This window comes from Pimephales promelas, chromosome 8 (genome assembly GCF_988280905.1).
Source record: "Pimephales promelas chromosome 8, fPimPro1.hap1.1, whole genome shotgun sequence".
NCBI lineage: Eukaryota > Metazoa > Chordata > Actinopteri > Cypriniformes > Leuciscidae > Pimephales > Pimephales promelas.
This window is the reverse complement of record NC_142776.1, coordinates 36,006,031-36,024,694: the sequence shown is the minus strand read 5'-3', so window position 1 is coordinate 36,024,694 and position 18,664 is coordinate 36,006,031. Positions and strand designations below refer to the sequence as shown.

General features: G+C 37.4%; 1 protein-coding gene across 2 annotated transcripts in view; it reads left to right on the top strand.

The window, feature by feature from the left end:
• cacna2d2a (calcium voltage-gated channel auxiliary subunit alpha2delta 2a) overlaps positions 1-18,664 on the top strand; it is a 228,055-nt gene that overhangs the window by 166,870 nt on the left and 42,521 nt on the right. For both annotated transcript variants that reach the window (XM_039692870.2, XM_039692869.2), the window contains exons 9-11: positions 11,871-11,921; positions 13,112-13,211; positions 16,467-16,628. In XM_039692870.2, coding sequence (XP_039548804.2) covers positions 11,871-11,921; positions 13,112-13,211; positions 16,467-16,628 — 313 coding nt within the window. The remainder of the gene's footprint in view (positions 1-11,870; positions 11,922-13,111; positions 13,212-16,466; positions 16,629-18,664) is intronic.

The window sequence follows — 18,664 nt, the reverse complement described above, 5'->3', positions numbered from 1 at the left end:
GTGATAGGCAGGAATATGAGAGTGAGACAGGGAGAGACAGACAGACAAGGTCAGAGAGCATAAATGTTCTCAAGAGAGAAAGTGCTCCTACCTTTCAGAGGTAATGCATTGATTTTTACCCACGCTGCACCGTGATAAAAGTACCTCATGAATTCCAATGTCTTTCTCCTATTGAGAGAACGCAACACAATCAAAGCGGCACGAGGCACATTACAATGTCAATCCTTGCTTTTACTTTTCGAGCACCTTCCCTGGAAATGTGTTTTCCGTCATCGCTTGGAAATGGGACATTTTTTTGATGAGGTTTTTCAGTTGTGAAAAGAGGCCACACTTTCATATAGACGGCGAGATTGTCTCTCCTATAGACGGCCGCTGTGTTAACGTGATGATGCTGAAGTGTACAGTATTATAGTGATCGGTTGACATGTTGAGGAAACCTGCTGAATGCATTTTATTTTACGGATACTTAACACTCTTACGGAGACGTCTTGAAATGCAAGTACAATTTTGGCTTTGGCCTGTAATTGGTTTTCGAAACGGGCTACGTTTGGAATAGCATTCTGCATGTACTGGTTCATCATATTCAAGTTCATAGTATGCAAGTATGATTGGTAAGATTATTTCAATATAATCTATATAATAGAAAATGTTGCTGGATCTGCTTGTTTTCCACAATGCAATGCGTTCATCTTTTAGAAAAGGTTTATCTGTCCGGGGCCGTTCACACACTCTTTGAAAAAAGGGTTCATTGGGGTTCTATATATGAAGCATAGGGTTCTTTACTCAACTCCAAAGAACCTTTTATGCTAAAAAAGGGTTCTATAATGACAAGAAAGAAGCCTTTTGGCACAAAGGTTCTTTATATTACTATTATTCATTCATATATTACATCATTCTGCAACATTTTGTAGCTGTAATTAAATTATTGTTTATTATATCACATTTTAATCATGCTGATTTTTGGAGGAGAATACTGAAATGGCACTCTTCGTGTGATTGATTAACTACATAAAATGATATGAATATATACATTTTCTAACCCACATATATTGAATTTTGTGATCATTCACATGCATTCATAAATACGTTTTAGGGTCTTGATGTTTATCAATATGAAATATTTAATCCAGAAAGGACAAAACAAATGATAATAATTGAACCCAAAAGGTTCCATATAGAACCTTTTTCCTGGTTCCAAAGAACCTTAAAGGGTTCTTATTATTGAACCCTTAAAAAGAGTTCTGTATAGAACCTTTTAGGGGTTCCAAAAACATAGCGCTGATAGAACCTTTTAAGGTTCTATATAGAACCTTTTCTTCTAAGAGTGTGTTTTTGGAAAAGTACGCTCTACTTTTCCATTGTTTTGTTTTTTTTCAATGTAAACGGGCGCTAGACGGACAGCGTTTTTGCAGCGTCTTGTGCATGAAACGGCATTAAAAAAAACACAGAACAAAAGTTCAACTTTTAAATAACTAGAAATCTAGAACTTGCTTTTCATTACACTGATTTGCATCTTGCATTTTTAACAGCAAAGATGTTCTGTGTGAACCAACCCTTAGAAATCTTTTTTTGTTTTTTGTTTTCAATATTATTTGATTGGACTGACAAATATTTATTGATATTTAAATTTATTATTTAAGTATACATAACTGGATCTCACTTTTTACACACCCAGTCTATCTTACCTGTATGAGTTTCTTTCTTCTGCTGAACACAAAAGAAGATATTGTGAAGAATGTTGGTAACCAAATAGTTGATGTTTGGTGAGTAAATGACAGTTTTCATTTTTGGGTGGACGATCCCTTTAAGCCATCACAACAAATGTGTGAGGAACAAAATCACTGAGTGAACTTAACTGTAGTGTGGCTGGTGGCGTTTCACAGAAAGACTAATGTACTGTATGGTGTCGGCTGGGAAGAAGGGAGAAACAGCTAAATAATGTATGAGAAACAACAAAATGTATTTATATGTTCCTGTAGCTGAACTGCTAGAGCGTGGCGCTAGAAATGCCAACGTTGTGGATTCAATTCTCAAAGAATTCACCTATTGATAAAAAGTGAGGAAAACAAAATATAAAAACTCATATACTTCATAGGAGCTCCTATAATGCTTGAAAATCAAATACATTTTTATATTTTATTTAAAAAGAACACTTATTTGTATTTCTTATCTTTTCTGCATTCACATCTGCTCCAGCTTGTGTACTAATCTAGCTTTATACTTGAAACTTGGCATTGTGTACTACAAATATTGTTGGCTCTTAAGACAAATTGTTTGTGATGTTCCTCATTTGAATGTCACTTTGAATAAAAGCATCTTCTAAATTAATAAATGTAGAAAAGCTTTCCATTGACAGGTGTTGCAAAGGTTCGTTTTACACACGGTTTACATTTATACCAGTCAAAAGTTTGGACACACAAGACTTTTTAAAACCCTAACAATCTAAAGGCACTTGCTTAAAAGTTTTGTAGACAAATATGAATTGAATTTTATTTTCAAATATACACATTTTATTGGTGACTTTACAATTAGTTAACAAACATTAGCTAGCCTTTTGAACGGATTCGACCACATGAGCGTTTACACGACACTCTTAGAAGAAAAGGTTCTATATAGGTTCTATATATATATATCTATACATCAGTGCTACGTATTTGGAACCCCTGGAAGGTTCTATACACTCTTAAAAAAAAGGGTTCCTCTGGGTTCTATATAGAACCCTGGGGTTCCGTACTTGGCCAATAGAACCTTTTACCAAAAAAAAAAATGGTTCTATATAGAACTATTTTGGAGTTCCATATATGAAGCGAGGGATGGAACCATTTCTGGTTCTAAATAGAACCATTTCTTCTAAGAGTGTACGAAAGCAATCCAGTCGAATGCGACTTCCTCAACGTCTGGAAGTGTTCGAAAGTGGACAAGCTCAAAACGTTTTAGATCCCGTTACACCTGTATTTAGATCCGATCGACCATGACACATCTCAATATCAGGTGTAAACAGGGCATGTGTTATTATTTCATAGTTGAGATTACTTATTCTAAACGTATATAGTAAATATTTAAATATAAATGATGAAGATTGAGTAGGTGTGCCACAACAGATGCTGTGGTTGGCCGTGATGCTCATGGTCCTTCTTGAGTGTGTGTGTGTTTAGTGGGTAAGCTGGCGGACGGGTAGACCTGGTTTGTGATGGCCCATCTGCATGTCACCTGGCCGGGGCGCTGGGGAGTGTGGGTAATGACTGGGAAGGAATGGCATCGCCGGGTCTCGGTGGAAGGGTAATTACGGAGTGGAATCCATGCAGAAACTGCACATCTGGATCCATCAGGCTAATCCATGGTTGGTACAGTGAGTTGAGCACAGATCGGGAACATCAGTGTCGCATAGTGGAGATGAATATAGACTAGAGTGTGAAAAATAACTTGCCAAAAGAAACGATGGTGAATGATACTGACACTGCTCAGATCTGCTGCCCATCTTTAATGGACTCTAAAGCTGCGTTCACACTAGCAGTGACAAAGTAACACGATCCCATTCATTTTCAATAGGTGATTTTTATTATTCAGAATACAAATGACTGAAGTCAACCATAGTCATTGAATATTTATTTATCTGACTGTGTCAGGGTGTCTTTTAATAAACACTGACCATAAAAAAGTTCTAAAGTTTTAGGGCTGGACGATATGATGATATATATAACACTGATATAAGTGATCACCCGGATTTAGACCTAACTATATTGTATTTATATAAAGCGTTCACAGGCAAATTGGCTTTATGTTTAGGTCTATATTGCTTTTATTTCCCCGGTGTCGAAATCAGGCAAACATAAATGTCAGGCAACACGATTCCTGGCTGCATGTCAATATAAATGGATCACTGGATCTTTAGTAAGTTGAAGAAACACTATATTGAGTCCAACATTTAGTTTAAATTGATAAAATTGTTCGTTTTGGTCGCATTTTCGCAGTTTCCCCTATTAAATCCAGTCACGCAGCAGATCTTTTGCCACTCAGTCAGGCTGAGGGGGGTTGCTCCGGCGGGAAAGTGATGTCAATGCATTCCCTCTATATATGAGTGTGAGTGAAGCAGTTGCTTCTGCAGAAGTCCTTTAGTCGAGTGTCGAAGCAAGATGGAGGTGAATTTAATTTTAGCAGTCAGCAACTTTCCTATAATTATAATAAGAAGTCTCTGTGTACATACGATGGTACTCGCCGTGCCGTCTCCGAGCCAGATAGACTGGCGCTTGTGCCGCAGATAAATAGCCTCGAAAGAGCATTCGCTGTTTCTCGTTCATCTATAAAATGAACCATTTTGGGCCCTATTTTAACGATCTGAAACACAATAATCAAGTGCTAAGCGTAAGTATCTTTGTGGGCGGGTCTGTTGCTATTTTACCGGCGGGATAAATGACTCTCGCGCCCGACGCAAGTTTAAAAGGTGTTGGTCTGAAGTAGCTTCATTATTCATAGGTGTGGTTTGGGCGTAACGGGAAACAAACCAATAAGAGCTTCGTGTGATGAACGAGGTGTGATTGTTCCATGGCGCAATACTATTATAACACCGCGTTTCAGAATCGGTTCACAGCCGAGGAGATCAATGTTCTCGTCAGATCCGTAAAAGAAAGAGAAGTGACATTGGGGATGGGACAAACACACCCAAATTAGCTTCGGTTTAATATGCATATAATAATTTGGGAAAATGTGTAAGCGGTATGCCTATTTTTCCCATCGTCATGGACAAAACAATGATTTCCCTCGTGTTTTAATATTTTTCGTTATAATAATGTATCATTTGTAAAAAGTAAAATGCATCTGTGTAGATGAGAGTATCATCTACTGTGCGTGCGTGTTGTTGTTAGCTCTCTGTATTATGGCCAAGCATGCTCGCTTAAAATAGCATCTGAATGTATGAGCAACGCGCTGCTGACTTTAGACTAGGTTTTTTCTGTTCATTGGCGCAATTGTTTTCTGGAACTGCAAAAATAGCACCAGGGATTGTTTGAGCCGAAACACGCCTCCTTTTTGCGCCGACCCGCCCAGTTCATTCCCTAGTTACGTGCGTCTGTGGAGGGAAAAGTCCGCAAAATAGGAATGATACATGCGTCAGTGTACGAAGTCAATTGCGCCGGGTGCAAAATAGACCCCCTTATGTATTATTTATATATTTGACATAATTCCATTTATATTTAGTATTTTCCTTAAAAAAAATGTAATTCACAGACGTTACTTGGAAACGCCCACTTGCAGTGTTGTAGTACTCGAGACTCGGACTCGTCTCGGACTCGGTCTCGAGACCATATTTTAATGGTCTTGGTCTTGTCATGGACTCGTGTCCATTTGGACTCGGAATTGACTCGTACTCGAACATTTTTTTTTTAGGACTCGGACTTATTCCCGAGTCCACTCGAGTTCAATTGAAAATATTTTTCATGATTATTAATGTATGTTAATAAAATATTTCTTTAAATTGATTGACACGCCCAGTGATTGGTGATTCTCTAGTGCGCAACTGCGCATGACAAATTGTAATAAAATTACTTTTAACACCACCTACTATGTGGCCTTTTTACCCTAAACTGATCATATTTTTTAAACTCTAAGTAAATTCAGTAAAAAAAAAAAAAAAAGGATTTCTCTAAGTAAATAAAAGTAAATTAGGTAATCAACCCTTACTGGTCTCGGTCTCGACTCGGACTCCACCGTCTCTGGTCTCGGACTCGACTCGGACTCGACTCTCTCTGGTCTCGGTGTTGACTCGGACTCGAGTGAGGTGGTCTCGACTACAACACTGCCCACTTGTGACATAGAGTCAGAGTATAGAGTCACAGACATGTTATCGCTGCTTTAGATATGTTTGCATGAGTTAAACTTACCTTTTGCTTGTCCTATCAATGAGACATTCGCTGTTTTGTCTTAGTCAACATGAAATGCTGTGCACAATATATTCAACAAAAAAATTTGTCTGGAAATGAATTTGGTGAAATAAGCTATACACTGTAAAAAAATCTGTTATCACAAAATTTTTTCTTTTGTTAAATCAACTTAAATAATTTATTTAGTTGAGATAACTTATTATTTTGAGTTTCTGATGATTAAATTAATCTCCTTCATTGTATGAACTCACTTTTCCAGTTCAATCAACTTAAAATTTTAAGGCAACCAGGTTACTTACTTTTTAAAGTTAAACCAACAATATTTTTTTTACAGTGTACTGTACACCTACACATACTTATTGACTAAGTAGTAGATATATAAAGGTTGAAAAATGTTTATTTAGAAAATGTACCTAGCCTTAATATTATTGTTTGTTTTTCATGCTGAACATTTACACCTGACAGGAACAGGCCATGCATTAAATCTTTAGAAAACTAATTTCTTTCATTTAGTCCATTGATTTTTCATCATGTGCAGTATTTATGAGGCATGTGCGTCTTTTAGGCTTGCAAAATTTCATTATGTTTTTTATTGCAGTTTTATCGTTGCTCCTAATGCGCAACTCTCAACCTCCAATTATGCCTCCTGTGTTTACTGAAACTGTATTCATGGAAACGTGTGTTTGTTTGAGCAGAAAGACAGGGCGACATTATTAGAAGTAAGAACATGAGCAAACACGACACAAACTGAATCGAACATGCTGTGGATTGATTGCATCAAAGCAAACAGAGCTGGGAAATTAATTTTGAATACAGAGAAATCTTGTGTACCCCTGTGTTTCTCCCAATGATTTAGAAAAATTAATTTAGCTGTCTGCTGTCATATTGTGTGTACTTTGCTGTTTGAGAGCACTGTTGTTACAGTAGCATGCCAATTTGAAACTGTAGCTTGCCAAGCTATAAGACACTCCTAATTGAATTAAGTAATCAGGCGACGGTCTCTTTTCGGTTCAAACCTGGGTGACTTTACTTCATGAAACACAAAAGAACAGATTTTAAAGAATTATACTGGTTGTGGTTGTAGATTCATTTGCTATGAAGATTTGAGATTCAAAAATATGCAAAAGGACCAGTATTTGTTGAGTTGAATATACTGTATATTTTAAATCGCATACACTACCATTAAAAGAAATCAAATAATTCTATTCAGTAAAGATGCATTCAATTGATCAAAAGTGACTATATTATAATAGAATATATTGAGTGAGTGATTGAGTGAATATATTACAATAGAAAACATTTATTTAAATTGTAATAATGTTTCACAATGTATTTTTGATCAAATAAATGCAGTCTTGTTGGGCTGAAGAGAAGTGTAAATGTATTTGTATGTAAGAACAGCCTTTATTTGAAATAGAAATGTTTTGTAACATTAGTAATGTCTTTACGGTCACTTTTGATCAATTGAATGCATCTTTACTGAATAGATTTATTTTTATTTCTTTTAATGGTAGTGTAGGCAATTTATATCGTACCGACTCCAAATGTAAAGGGACGATTGGCCCAAAAAGTAAGACATTTTAGTCAATAGGGTCATTTCATTTTATAGACCAGAAAAAAAACCTGAGACCTTAAATATCTCTCTATATTTTTCTAGAAGAAGAAAGAGGTTTGGAACCATAAATTACAACAGAAATAAACTATTCTTTTGCGTTTCGAAATTTAGTAGCATCACCGCTTTTAGTCAGTAAAACGAGTAAATGGACATACATTTGTGTGTAAGGTTTTGGTCTCTGATGTTCACACACTTTTCAAAGCATAGAAGTCATCTCCTTTCCCTCCCACTCATCCAAATGAAAGACTTTTGAAAATTAAACCGATAAAATTAGCACCACTGTGCTTCTCTGCCCTTTTGGTTAGCATCTTCATTTATCAAAAACTAATTTAATTTCATCCACTTCAACCCCCAAAAGCTTTGTACCCAGTCTGAGCGCTGCTAATGTTGGCTTTAAACAGTCTTTCAGCTGTTTGTCCTTTCAGTCAACTATAATAGTCCACGTCGAGCACTCTCCAGTGGCATTAAGACATGATTGGCGTCCAAAATGAGGGTCAAGGTTCGTCGTACAGGTTTGTGCTAGTTAGCGTTGCGTGTGTTGTGTTGTCGCCCGCCTGGGCTTTTCCATTTTTCCGGGGCTTAGCCATGCTTCAAAAGCCTTCCTCGACGAGCCGCGGGCACCTGGCACCACTTCTCACGTCGCCTCTTCAGCCTGATTACCGCGGTAGAAGAGACCCTCGACGATCGGCCTGCTCCCGCGAGCACAAAGCGCTAACTACCTGTCTGCGTGACAGCCAATCACCTCGCCATGCAGATGCATGCGCGTTTCTCCCAGTCTTCCAAAGACAACAGCTTTACGACGTCCATCAATCTCTCGGCCTGATTGTCAGGTGTAATGCGTTTTTAATTGCACGGGGAAAAGTGAAAATGGCTTCACTAGTGTTTTCTATATGTCAGCCTCTATCAGCAGTGGACAGATGCTGCGTTCGGCTGCTTATTTATTTATTTTGTTGTCGGCGACACAAAAGTGCCACACATCACTCATTGTCTTTCTGCGCTCAGATTGAGCACCATGCTAAAAATGGCTTGAGACAAAACGTCTCTTCTCAGCACAAGATCTGCTAGCACTCGCACAAAGACGCAGGGAGACGGGCGAACCGCATAATGTGTTTGTCAGCGGGCCGATGAATCAGGTTGATGTTGTGCTTCTCGGTCTTCCAGGTCAAAAGGAGCCTGATTTGGACATAGTGAGCTTGAAAATAGGACTGATGTAATGATATACTTTGTTTTTGGGAGCCAGAATATTAATTGAAAAGATGTTTTTTTAACCCTCTGGGCTTCTTCGGTCAAAAATGACCGAAAACTGTTACGTTTTGAAATGTTTAATTTTTTTTGCTTGATCGGATCGGGCTGAAACTTGGTGACTTTTGTTGTATTACCTATATGAACACACAAAAAAATCAAGGAGATGATTCTGATTTGTTAAAGGGTCGTAAAAAAAAAAGTCACACTTAGCTTCCTCCCGGTCAAAAATGACCGACATAGGAAATGAATGGGAAATACGAAAAAATAGGAAAACTCAGAGAAACTTTTGGTGGTACAAGCTACAGATCAGCAACTGTGCAGAAAAAAAGTGTACAGCAATGAAGGGGTGATGCTCTAGAACATCAAGAGTGCAAATAAGACCACCCCACACACACACACACACACACACACACGCACACACACACACACAAACACACACACATACACAGATAAACTGGCAAGACTGCCCCAGCAAATTTGTAGAATATGAAAAATAAAATCAATAAATGAGAAAAAAATCTTGCTCAAATGCGCACTCACACACACACAGACATGAGAAATCATGTCTAAACCAACAAAAAGAATCAAAAAGCCTTTCTATGTATTTGAATAGGAAGCTATAGGCAGCCTACAGGCTGTACAGGACATTGCACATATGTAACTATTTTTTAAAGCCACTAGGTGCCGCTCTTCTACTTGAATTATTATTTTTTTTATTAGCTGACACTCTATTTTGATGTGAAATGTTGTATTTATTGAAAAAAAATAAAAAAACAATATAAAATAAAAATATGTATATTAATTCTAATGGAAAAAATAGCTCATAAAAATTATATAATTAATGCTAAGTATCATAAAAAATTCTAAAAATTCTAAATAATAATCATAAAATATTATAGAACTAAAATATATTTGAATGGTTATCCTGGGAAGAAGTAAAGTAAAATTTTAAGGCTTCGTCCGTTTTTGACCGGGAGGAAGCTGAGTGTAACCCATTTACGAAGTAGCCCAGAGGGCTAATATTGAATAGTTTATTGAGCTCTGTTGGTAGTGACCCGTTTTCGGTGCATGTCTCTTTAAATGATAATGAGCAACTCCTCACCAAACTCCTCTCTTCCATGGGGCGTGTGGACACAAGACAGGTAAACTGCTGCCTTGGCGGACAGAATAATGCTAAGATGCTAAGAAATACGGGAAAAATATAATATATGCTAATGAAATATGAGAAATATGCTAATACGGGACGGTCCGTCTGTGGTCGTGGGCGGAGCGTGAGCGATATGACATCATATTGCTCATGAAATCCGAACGGCTTGATTATTGAGAGTGTTTAGACTTTTTGAGGATTTAAAAAAAAATGAGTGAATGTATTTTTTTCATTGTATGGTGGTTTTGTTCACACACATTTATATGCAAACACCATATAAAAGTGAATTCTGCATCCGATGACCCCTTTAAGGCATTGGTCCTGTTTTTTGTTCACACGGTCCGACATCAGACTTCGTACTTCCGCTCAATTTCAGTTCGCATCTGTACTCGGTCTGAGACAGCGCCCTATCTCTCAGTTTTCCGACAGCTGAGAGCCGTGACGTAGACGCTAAGCACCGAGTTTAAGATTGTATTTTAGGTTCGGGAAATCGAAAACGACCGCGGATATGGAGATGCGAGATGCAATTCGCTTTGTTATGGAGAATATTCCCTGCATTTGCAAACTGAAGCCCGAACAAGAAGTGTGTTGGTTCAACATTTTGAATGGAGGTGATGTTTAAAGAGTAACTAAACCCTAAACCAACTTTTTTTTGTTAAAGATCTGTAAGAATGGATCTTTATTAATACCAGTCATTGATTCGAGTAACTTTTTTGACATTGGTGTACAAAGTGTTTTATTTCTACAATAAATGATGTAAAAACGTCTTAGTGCTGCCCTCTTCAGGTTGAACGGTCGCTACTGCAGTTGAATTTTCCTATTGGATGTTAGTGGTTCTTCGTGATGTACGACGTACTTCAAAACCACTGTAGCGAGTCAGGAGTTGGAATTACGAGTATTGAAAACTATTAGGATAGAGTGTTTTAGCATCTATTTCTTCCCTTCTATCTCCGCTGGGGTCCGCCCACTTTTTCAGCATTTTTCAAATATTGCCAGTGGGTGGAGTCAGGCTCTGACCAGGGGTTTAGTTACCCTTTAAGTTGGAGAGAGAGGTGATTGTGTTATGTGATTGGCTTACGGTAACCAATGATTTGTTCAGCGCCTCTACCAGGCTAGCGCTCCAGGACTGATCCTGGCAATGTTACTAGATCCTCATCAATCCCGGGACAGGGATCAACGCTCTGTGTGAAAGGGCCTTATATCTCCCAATGAAATGTCTTAGTAAGATGATATATAAATGATTAGTATGATCAAACCTCTGTAGTTTTAAAAGTTAGAATGCAATGCAATACAATGATGATTGTATGACCAAATAAACCTCCCTCAAAAGCCTGATGCTTCATGTTTGATTTTAAATGTGATCTTTATATCTAAAAACAATATATGCTCATAATCAACTAAACCTCAGTCCAGTAAATGTTCATCTCAAAATATTACTAAAATATTAGGCTACTAAAAACGAAATATTTATTAAGTTTTTAAATGTAATTGTATTTAAATAAAAAAATAAAATTAAAATTAAAAAAATAAAATTTATTTAGTTATTTTTACATTTACTATATTTATAAAAAAAAAAAAGATTTCAAAAGACATGAACCACTTAGCGTGTTTACAATAATACTAAAAGGCCTTTTTCAGTTCATCAGTTAAATGATAGTCGGCATGTAGTAGATTGTGCAACAGGTTTTTCAGCAGTTTTGATTGTGTTGACCATTTAGAGACCTTAGAAATGCAATTTTCAGATGTGATTCAGTAGCTTTATGGGTTACGATGCTAAGTTGGCTTAGGAACTTTATTACTCAGCTCTTTGTTTTAAATCATAATGATTTTTATAAAAGCAACTAGCTTAATGAATCTGGTAAAAACATTAGTAAGACTTCACGTTGTGTCTTTCATAAAATCACTATAGCCTATTTTTGTTTTATTTTAAATCAATTAATTGTTAATATCAGCACACTGACTAGCCTTTTTTACATCTGTTTAATAGGTACATTCAGGGAGCTTCTTCTCCAAAGGACATGATCATTCTCGTGGACGTGTAAGTATCCTCTCATCCACACAAGCACACTCTCATGTGCACATCTCATTAACACACACTGTCATCTGTGTTGATAAATCTGTAGTTGATCATGCGTCGACACGACAGCAGTGTGGTGCTCTACTGCCACCTGTTGGCTGAAAACAATATCATTCCATCTTATTAACCTCGTGCCTCAATATCAAAATGCTACCGTGTTCCCTGAAATATGACTTAGAGGTTATATGCAATGAAAAATGGCATTACCGTTGCCGATATCTCGGCTGCTGGTGGAGAATTTAAAATGTCCTGCGACTCTGATCTTATCTGACCTCTAAAATGCATCATCTAAAATACAGATTTTTTTGAAAGCTACTGGAGCTTCTAAAAATGTAGTTTTAGGTGTAATTGAATGCATTATTGAAATAACCATTTTGTTGTTAAATGCCACATCTTCCACATTATGAATCATCAAGACCTCATTATAAAATGTTTTATTTATCAGACCTTAAGTGCGCATTTAGTCATTGGCAACACTGCTGCGTAGTTTAACAAATAAGTGATTGCCTCAATCGTGCAGCCATTATGTGCATAATCGTCATAAAAAAAAAATTAATATTCTTAAGTAAACCTCAAGAAAAACTGCTTAATGGAGGTTAATTGGCACTCGCTGGCAATCATCCATAACCTTAAATAGATACCGATATCTGATTAAAAAATACACCGATCGCAGCTGTCGCTTTGCCAAAGTAATCTCATGCCAATCAAAAGCAGCATCGCACTGAGCGTTTCTGACAATCTTAGACTAATCTCATTGTGACGACTGGAGGCATGAGACAATAGTGCTGTCACCACGTCTTTCATTTTTCCCAGTGTGCTCGGCTTTATTAAACCTTCTAACTCTGGGAGCCAAATTACACATGAACTCATGCTCTGTGATTGCTTTTTCAATAGCTGCTGTAGGCTATTAATACATCCAATTTGCAGCATTGAATTCAAATGCAGACATACTTTGTTTTTGAAGATCGACTGTCTCCATACTGTCTCTTTAACGTGCCGTCTACAATTGACTTTTGATGGACGTGGATGAAGGAGACACTTGCTTGGCAACGGCAGTTTCGGGCTCGTGTTTCTGTGCTGTGCCATTTTGAGACATGAATTGCTCAGTGTTTGTATTCAGTGCATGTGATGTGTTTAATGTGTGTTTGTAGGAGTGGCAGTGTCAGTGGACTGACCCTGAAGCTGATGAAAACCTCTGTCATCGAGATGCTGGACACACTTTCTGATGACGACTACGTGAACGTGGCTCGGGTAGGTGCACATGTTCACACACACTGACTTTTTTTGAAAAATACGGGTAAATAATAGGCCACATTTCATATTTTGAAATAATCATAATTATTATTATTTTTAATTGTATTATTATGATTATTGATTATTATTATTATAAAATAGTGTTATAATAAATATTTGCATTGATGATATTATATATATATATATATTTATTTATCGATATATATATATATTATATATATATATTAGGGCTGTCAAACGATTAATCGTATCCAAAATAAAAGTTTGTGTTTACATAATATATGTGGGTGCACTGTGTAGAATTATTTTGTATATATATAAATACACACACATGCATGTATATTTAGGACAAAAATATTATTTATATATATATATATATATATATATATAAATTATAATTATATATAAATCTATATACAGTAAATACATGAAAATATTTCTTAAATATATACAAGCATGTGTGTGTGTATATATATATATATATAATAATTATACACAGTGCACCCACATATATTATGTAAACACAAACTTTTATTTTGGATGCGATTAATATATATATATATATATATACAAATTCTATATTTTTATATATGTAAATATAGTAGGTAAATGCTATTTGAGGTGAGGTTCTTTATACGGTATATTACATGATTAGTGAGAATTTGCAGTAATTTTTGTAAGCTTTATTCATAGTAAACACATTTGAGAAGACACCAGCATTAATATTCCATCCCGTGAATCCTCTTTAAATGTGAACCTCTATGAAAATGTGGATCCACGTAAACATTTCATCTACTGAGAGTTCATTTATTGCGAGCGCACAATAGCAGCCCGCAAAAGCAACCCACGCAAATATTCATGCACATATAGACAGACGCACACACATAATGAACATCGGCGTTTTGGAGACCCTCGGCATTAATCCGGGCTGATCCGTGGCTCTTAGTGTGCGTTTCCTAATCCCGGCTCTGAGAGCGCAAAATGAGCATCATAATCTGAGCCGGAACACGGCTCATTCTACATCCCGGTGAAGAAAAGCAGTCTAAGACCACATTAGGGTCGCTGTGTGTGTTTACTGCTGTTTACCTCCAATCGCTTACAGGAACATGAAATCGAAATTGACCCTATTGACTTTTTTATGGGTCCTATCATGCCTTTTTTCATGTTCAGCTTTCTTTAGTGTGTAATGCTGCTGTTTGAGCATGAAAAAGGTCTGCGATATGAATGCCACTGTTTCTGAAGTCCCTGAAACCTGAAACCAGCCGACCAATCAGAGCACATTGCGCTTTTCAGGAGGATGGGCTTCATAGAGACAGGAACTAAACAGAAGCGACAACAACATGGCGCGTGTAGTACGTCTGGACTCCTTTATACACTCTCAAAAAAAAAGCTGTCACTGAGGCTGTACCTTTTCAAAAGGTAAACTTTTGTCCATTTTAGGTGCTAATATGTACATTTTAGGTGTTAATATATCCATTTTAGGTGCTAATATGTACATTTTAGGTGCTAATATGTACATTTTAGGTGTTAATATTTACATGTTAGGTGCTAATATGTACATTTTAAGTGCTAATATGTACATTTTATGTGTTAATATGTACATTTTAGGTGTTAATATTTACATGTTAGGTGCTAATATGTACATTTTAAGTGCTAATATGTACCATTAAGGTACAAAAGTGTACCTTTTGAAAAGGAACAGCCCCAGTGACAGCTTTTGTACCTTTTTTTCTGAGAGTGTACTACCCGTATTCATACTATATAGAATGTACTTTAAGTACATTCTTATTTAAATATAGTACCTACTCACATAGTACGCGATTTCGGACGCAGCCAGAGCGTTACTGAGAGACTGGAAAGAGAGGAGCTGCAACAACGGAGAATATGTGAAAAATAAGGTTTTCAAGCATGAAACCCTATTTTTAGTTGAGATCAAAATCAAGACACAATTACAATTACACACCCTTGTTCTTTTGTGGAACAGAGAGATTTAGACTGTGCTTTTTACTCTTTACCATGCAATTGCAATAGCAATGGAAGCTTTCAAGCTTAAAAAAATAGATGCAAAAGTACTCTATAATACTTAGTAGGTGATGAGCAGACTGAAATGTAAGTCATTGTTCACTGATATCTTCCTTCCAGTGAGCTGTGGGATCATTGAGTCGGTTGAACCGAATCGGGCATCTCTTTCAGTATCAGCTTTCTCTTTAATCCTGTCTCTATCAAGGAAGTGCAATCGAGATGTTAAAGAGATCTCTAAGGGATTTTTCTTTCCTATAGGCAGTTTTAAGAGGATATTTCTCGTTTCATTTTTGTTTGCATTGGCAGTTTTTTCCCTCTGCACCTGTGGTGTAGAACCTTGTAATCAAGACAGCCGGATGTACCTCAGATTTTCACAGCTGTGCTTCCACACACACACACACACACACACACACACACACACGCGCGCGAACACGAATGGTTTATGCTGAGGTGTGTGCATTCAGTAAATAAAGCTGTACTGATAGTGTTATGATGTTATTTGCTGTGTGTGACAAGTTCCCAACATTTGGCAGTCAGTAGTCCTAAGTATTAAACTGTAGCACATAAACATGTGTGCAGTTTCTTAATCAGTATTTTTGTCCTTTTTCTACTGTACAAATACCTAAATATCTTTAAAACACAATCAATTTATTAAGATATTTTGACTTTTTTTGGCCTTTTTTTCTTGTTTTAAGGATGACTAATTTAGTGAGATACAATAATTTTAAAATAAAAGTGTAAATAAAAAATAAATACAAATTCCCAATGAGTTGTAAATGTAAATCTTGTTTTAAATATGTTTATTTATTTTCCTGAAAACAAGACAACATGTTTTTATTTAGTTTTTGATGTTTCCTGTGGAGAAGTGTTCTATTACTTGTTTACTTTTCCACTTGACGGATGATAAAACCCTAGCAACCACATAGCAACACCTCGTCAGCCACTCATAATGGCATGGTCAAAAAGCACTCATATGTAAAAATGTTCCGATTTGAGCAGTATTAAATCATCCAGATGATCAGTGTTGTCAAATAGATTTTAAATAGATTTCAAGTTTCATCTGCAGTGGAAGCAAATTATGAATTGCGGGAAAAATCAATCAGGTGTAAGTGACTCCATTAGTGAGTGTTAACAGCAGAAATGATGATGATGTGAGATCTAATAGAGATGAATAATGAAGCTTTTAATGGACTTGATAAAGCAGCTGCTGTCTGTCTCTCTGTCTGGCAGTTCAACGAGAAAGCGTACGCCGTGGTGCCGTGCTTCACCACGCTGGTCCAAGCAAACATAAAGAACAAGAAGATCTTCAAAGAGGCTGTGATGAACATGCAGGCGAAGGGGACGACTGACTACAAGACCGGCTTTCAGTTTGCCTTTGACCAGCTGTTAAACGTAAGACACACACTCATGTTTACTCATAGTTATTTACATCAAGACATGCTGAGGAATTCTGTTTTTTTAAGTTTGTAATAGTTAATTATAATGACTATAGACTATACCCTACGGAAGTCCTGTTTGTCTTCTCTTATCGTGAGTGTACTGTATATATACGTTTCTGATACTCACCAAGGCTGCATTTATTTTATTAAAAATACAGTAAAATTGGGAAATATTAATAAAATAACTTATAACTCTTTTCTGTTTTAATATATTTAAAAATGTAATTTATTCCTGTGATCAAAGCTGAATTTTCAGCATCATTACTCCAGTCTTCAGTGTCACATGATCCTTCAGAAATCACTCTAATATGATGATTTGCTGCTCAAGAAACATTTATGATTATTATTAATGTTGAAATCAGTTGTGCTGCTAAATATGTTAGTGGAAATTGTGATAGAATCATGATAAATCATTCTTTGATTAATAGACATTTATTTTAAATAGGACATTTTGGTTTAATGTCCTACAAATTATATTTGTTATTATACAAATTATACAAATTATAAATGTATTTACTGTCACTTTTGATATATGTAATGCATTCTTGCTAAATATTTTCCATCGCAGTGTATAAATAAATAAATTTGTATATATATACATATATATATATATATATATATATATATATATGTGACGATCAGCAGCCGTGGTGCCCTCGAGAGCCACTAGAGGGCACCCTCTCCCCATGTTTGTTTCCCCATGGACTCTTTGTGTTTCATTATGTTCAGCTGTGTTTCTTTATTGGTTATTGAGTTCCTTATTTAAGCCTGAGTTTTCCCTGTGTCCCTTGCGAAGTCTTGTTACCCTGTAAGCGTACAATTCCGAGCGTTATTCCCTGTTCTGTGTCTCCGTGTTTCCCTGGACTCTTGACCCTTGCCTGTTTCCTGGACTGTTCACGAACCTGTGCTGCCTGCCTCGACCATTGCCTGTTTTGACCACGAGTTTCTGGATTGCCCCTTTGTTTAAGTGTTTGCCTGTGTTCATGTCTGCTTGTTTGAATAAAGTGCTGCACATGGATCCGACCGTCTCTGTCCGTACGTTACAGAAGACTTCGCCAAACGAGGATCCAGCAGACTTTCAGCATCTATCCGCCGTGGTCAAGACCCGAGCTTCTATGCTAGCCTCTCATAGTTCTCAGCTGGCGAGACTAACTTCTCTCCTCGAGGAACTAGCAAGCTCCGTGCAGTCATGGTCTCCGCAGAGCACAAGCACTAATCAAGCCCAGGCTCCCGCTGCACCTGTTCCACCGCAACCCTGTGTGAGTACCGCATGCAGTAATTCCAGTACGCCGTTTCCCGAGAAGTTTAATGGCTCACCTGAAGCGTGTGAAGGATTTCTGCAGCAGTGCAGCTGGTACATGAGTCATCGGCCCCAGTTATACGCTTCGGATACCGACCGCGTTTCTTTCATCTGCTCACTGTTGACTGGAAAGGCTCTGGAGTGGGCAGGCACGTTTTGGGAACCAGGTCGGATGTCGTTTCCTCCTTTCGACGTGTTTACCGCCCTGTTCAGAAAGGCTTTTGAACTCCCCGCAGAAAAGGAGGGTCCCGAGGAACTGCTCTTTTCCCTGCGCCGGGGAGTTTCGTATGCGGCGGATTTCTCTCACTCACTCCGCACGCAGCATAAGCCTCAGCTCGCTAAACTGTTTGATCCTCCCTTAAGGACCGTCAGAGGAGCTTCTAAGCATATCGTTCCTGCCAAAACCACTCATCATGTCGGACCCCTCGAGCCCGTATCCCGCACTGGCCCTGTTAAAAGTGCTGTTCCTAAGACAGCGGAGGTGTCGCGGGTCGAACCGGAGTTTGAGCGCGTGCCAGCCGACTCGAGTGAGTCAAGTGCCGAGCTGAGTGAATCAAGTGAGTCAAATAGCGAGCTGAGTGAATCGAGTGCCGAGTCAAGTGAGTCAAGTGCTGAGCCGAGTGAATCAAGTGTGTCCAGTGTTGAATTTAGTCTGTCCAGTGAATCTCCAGTTCAAGTGAGGGCTGAGT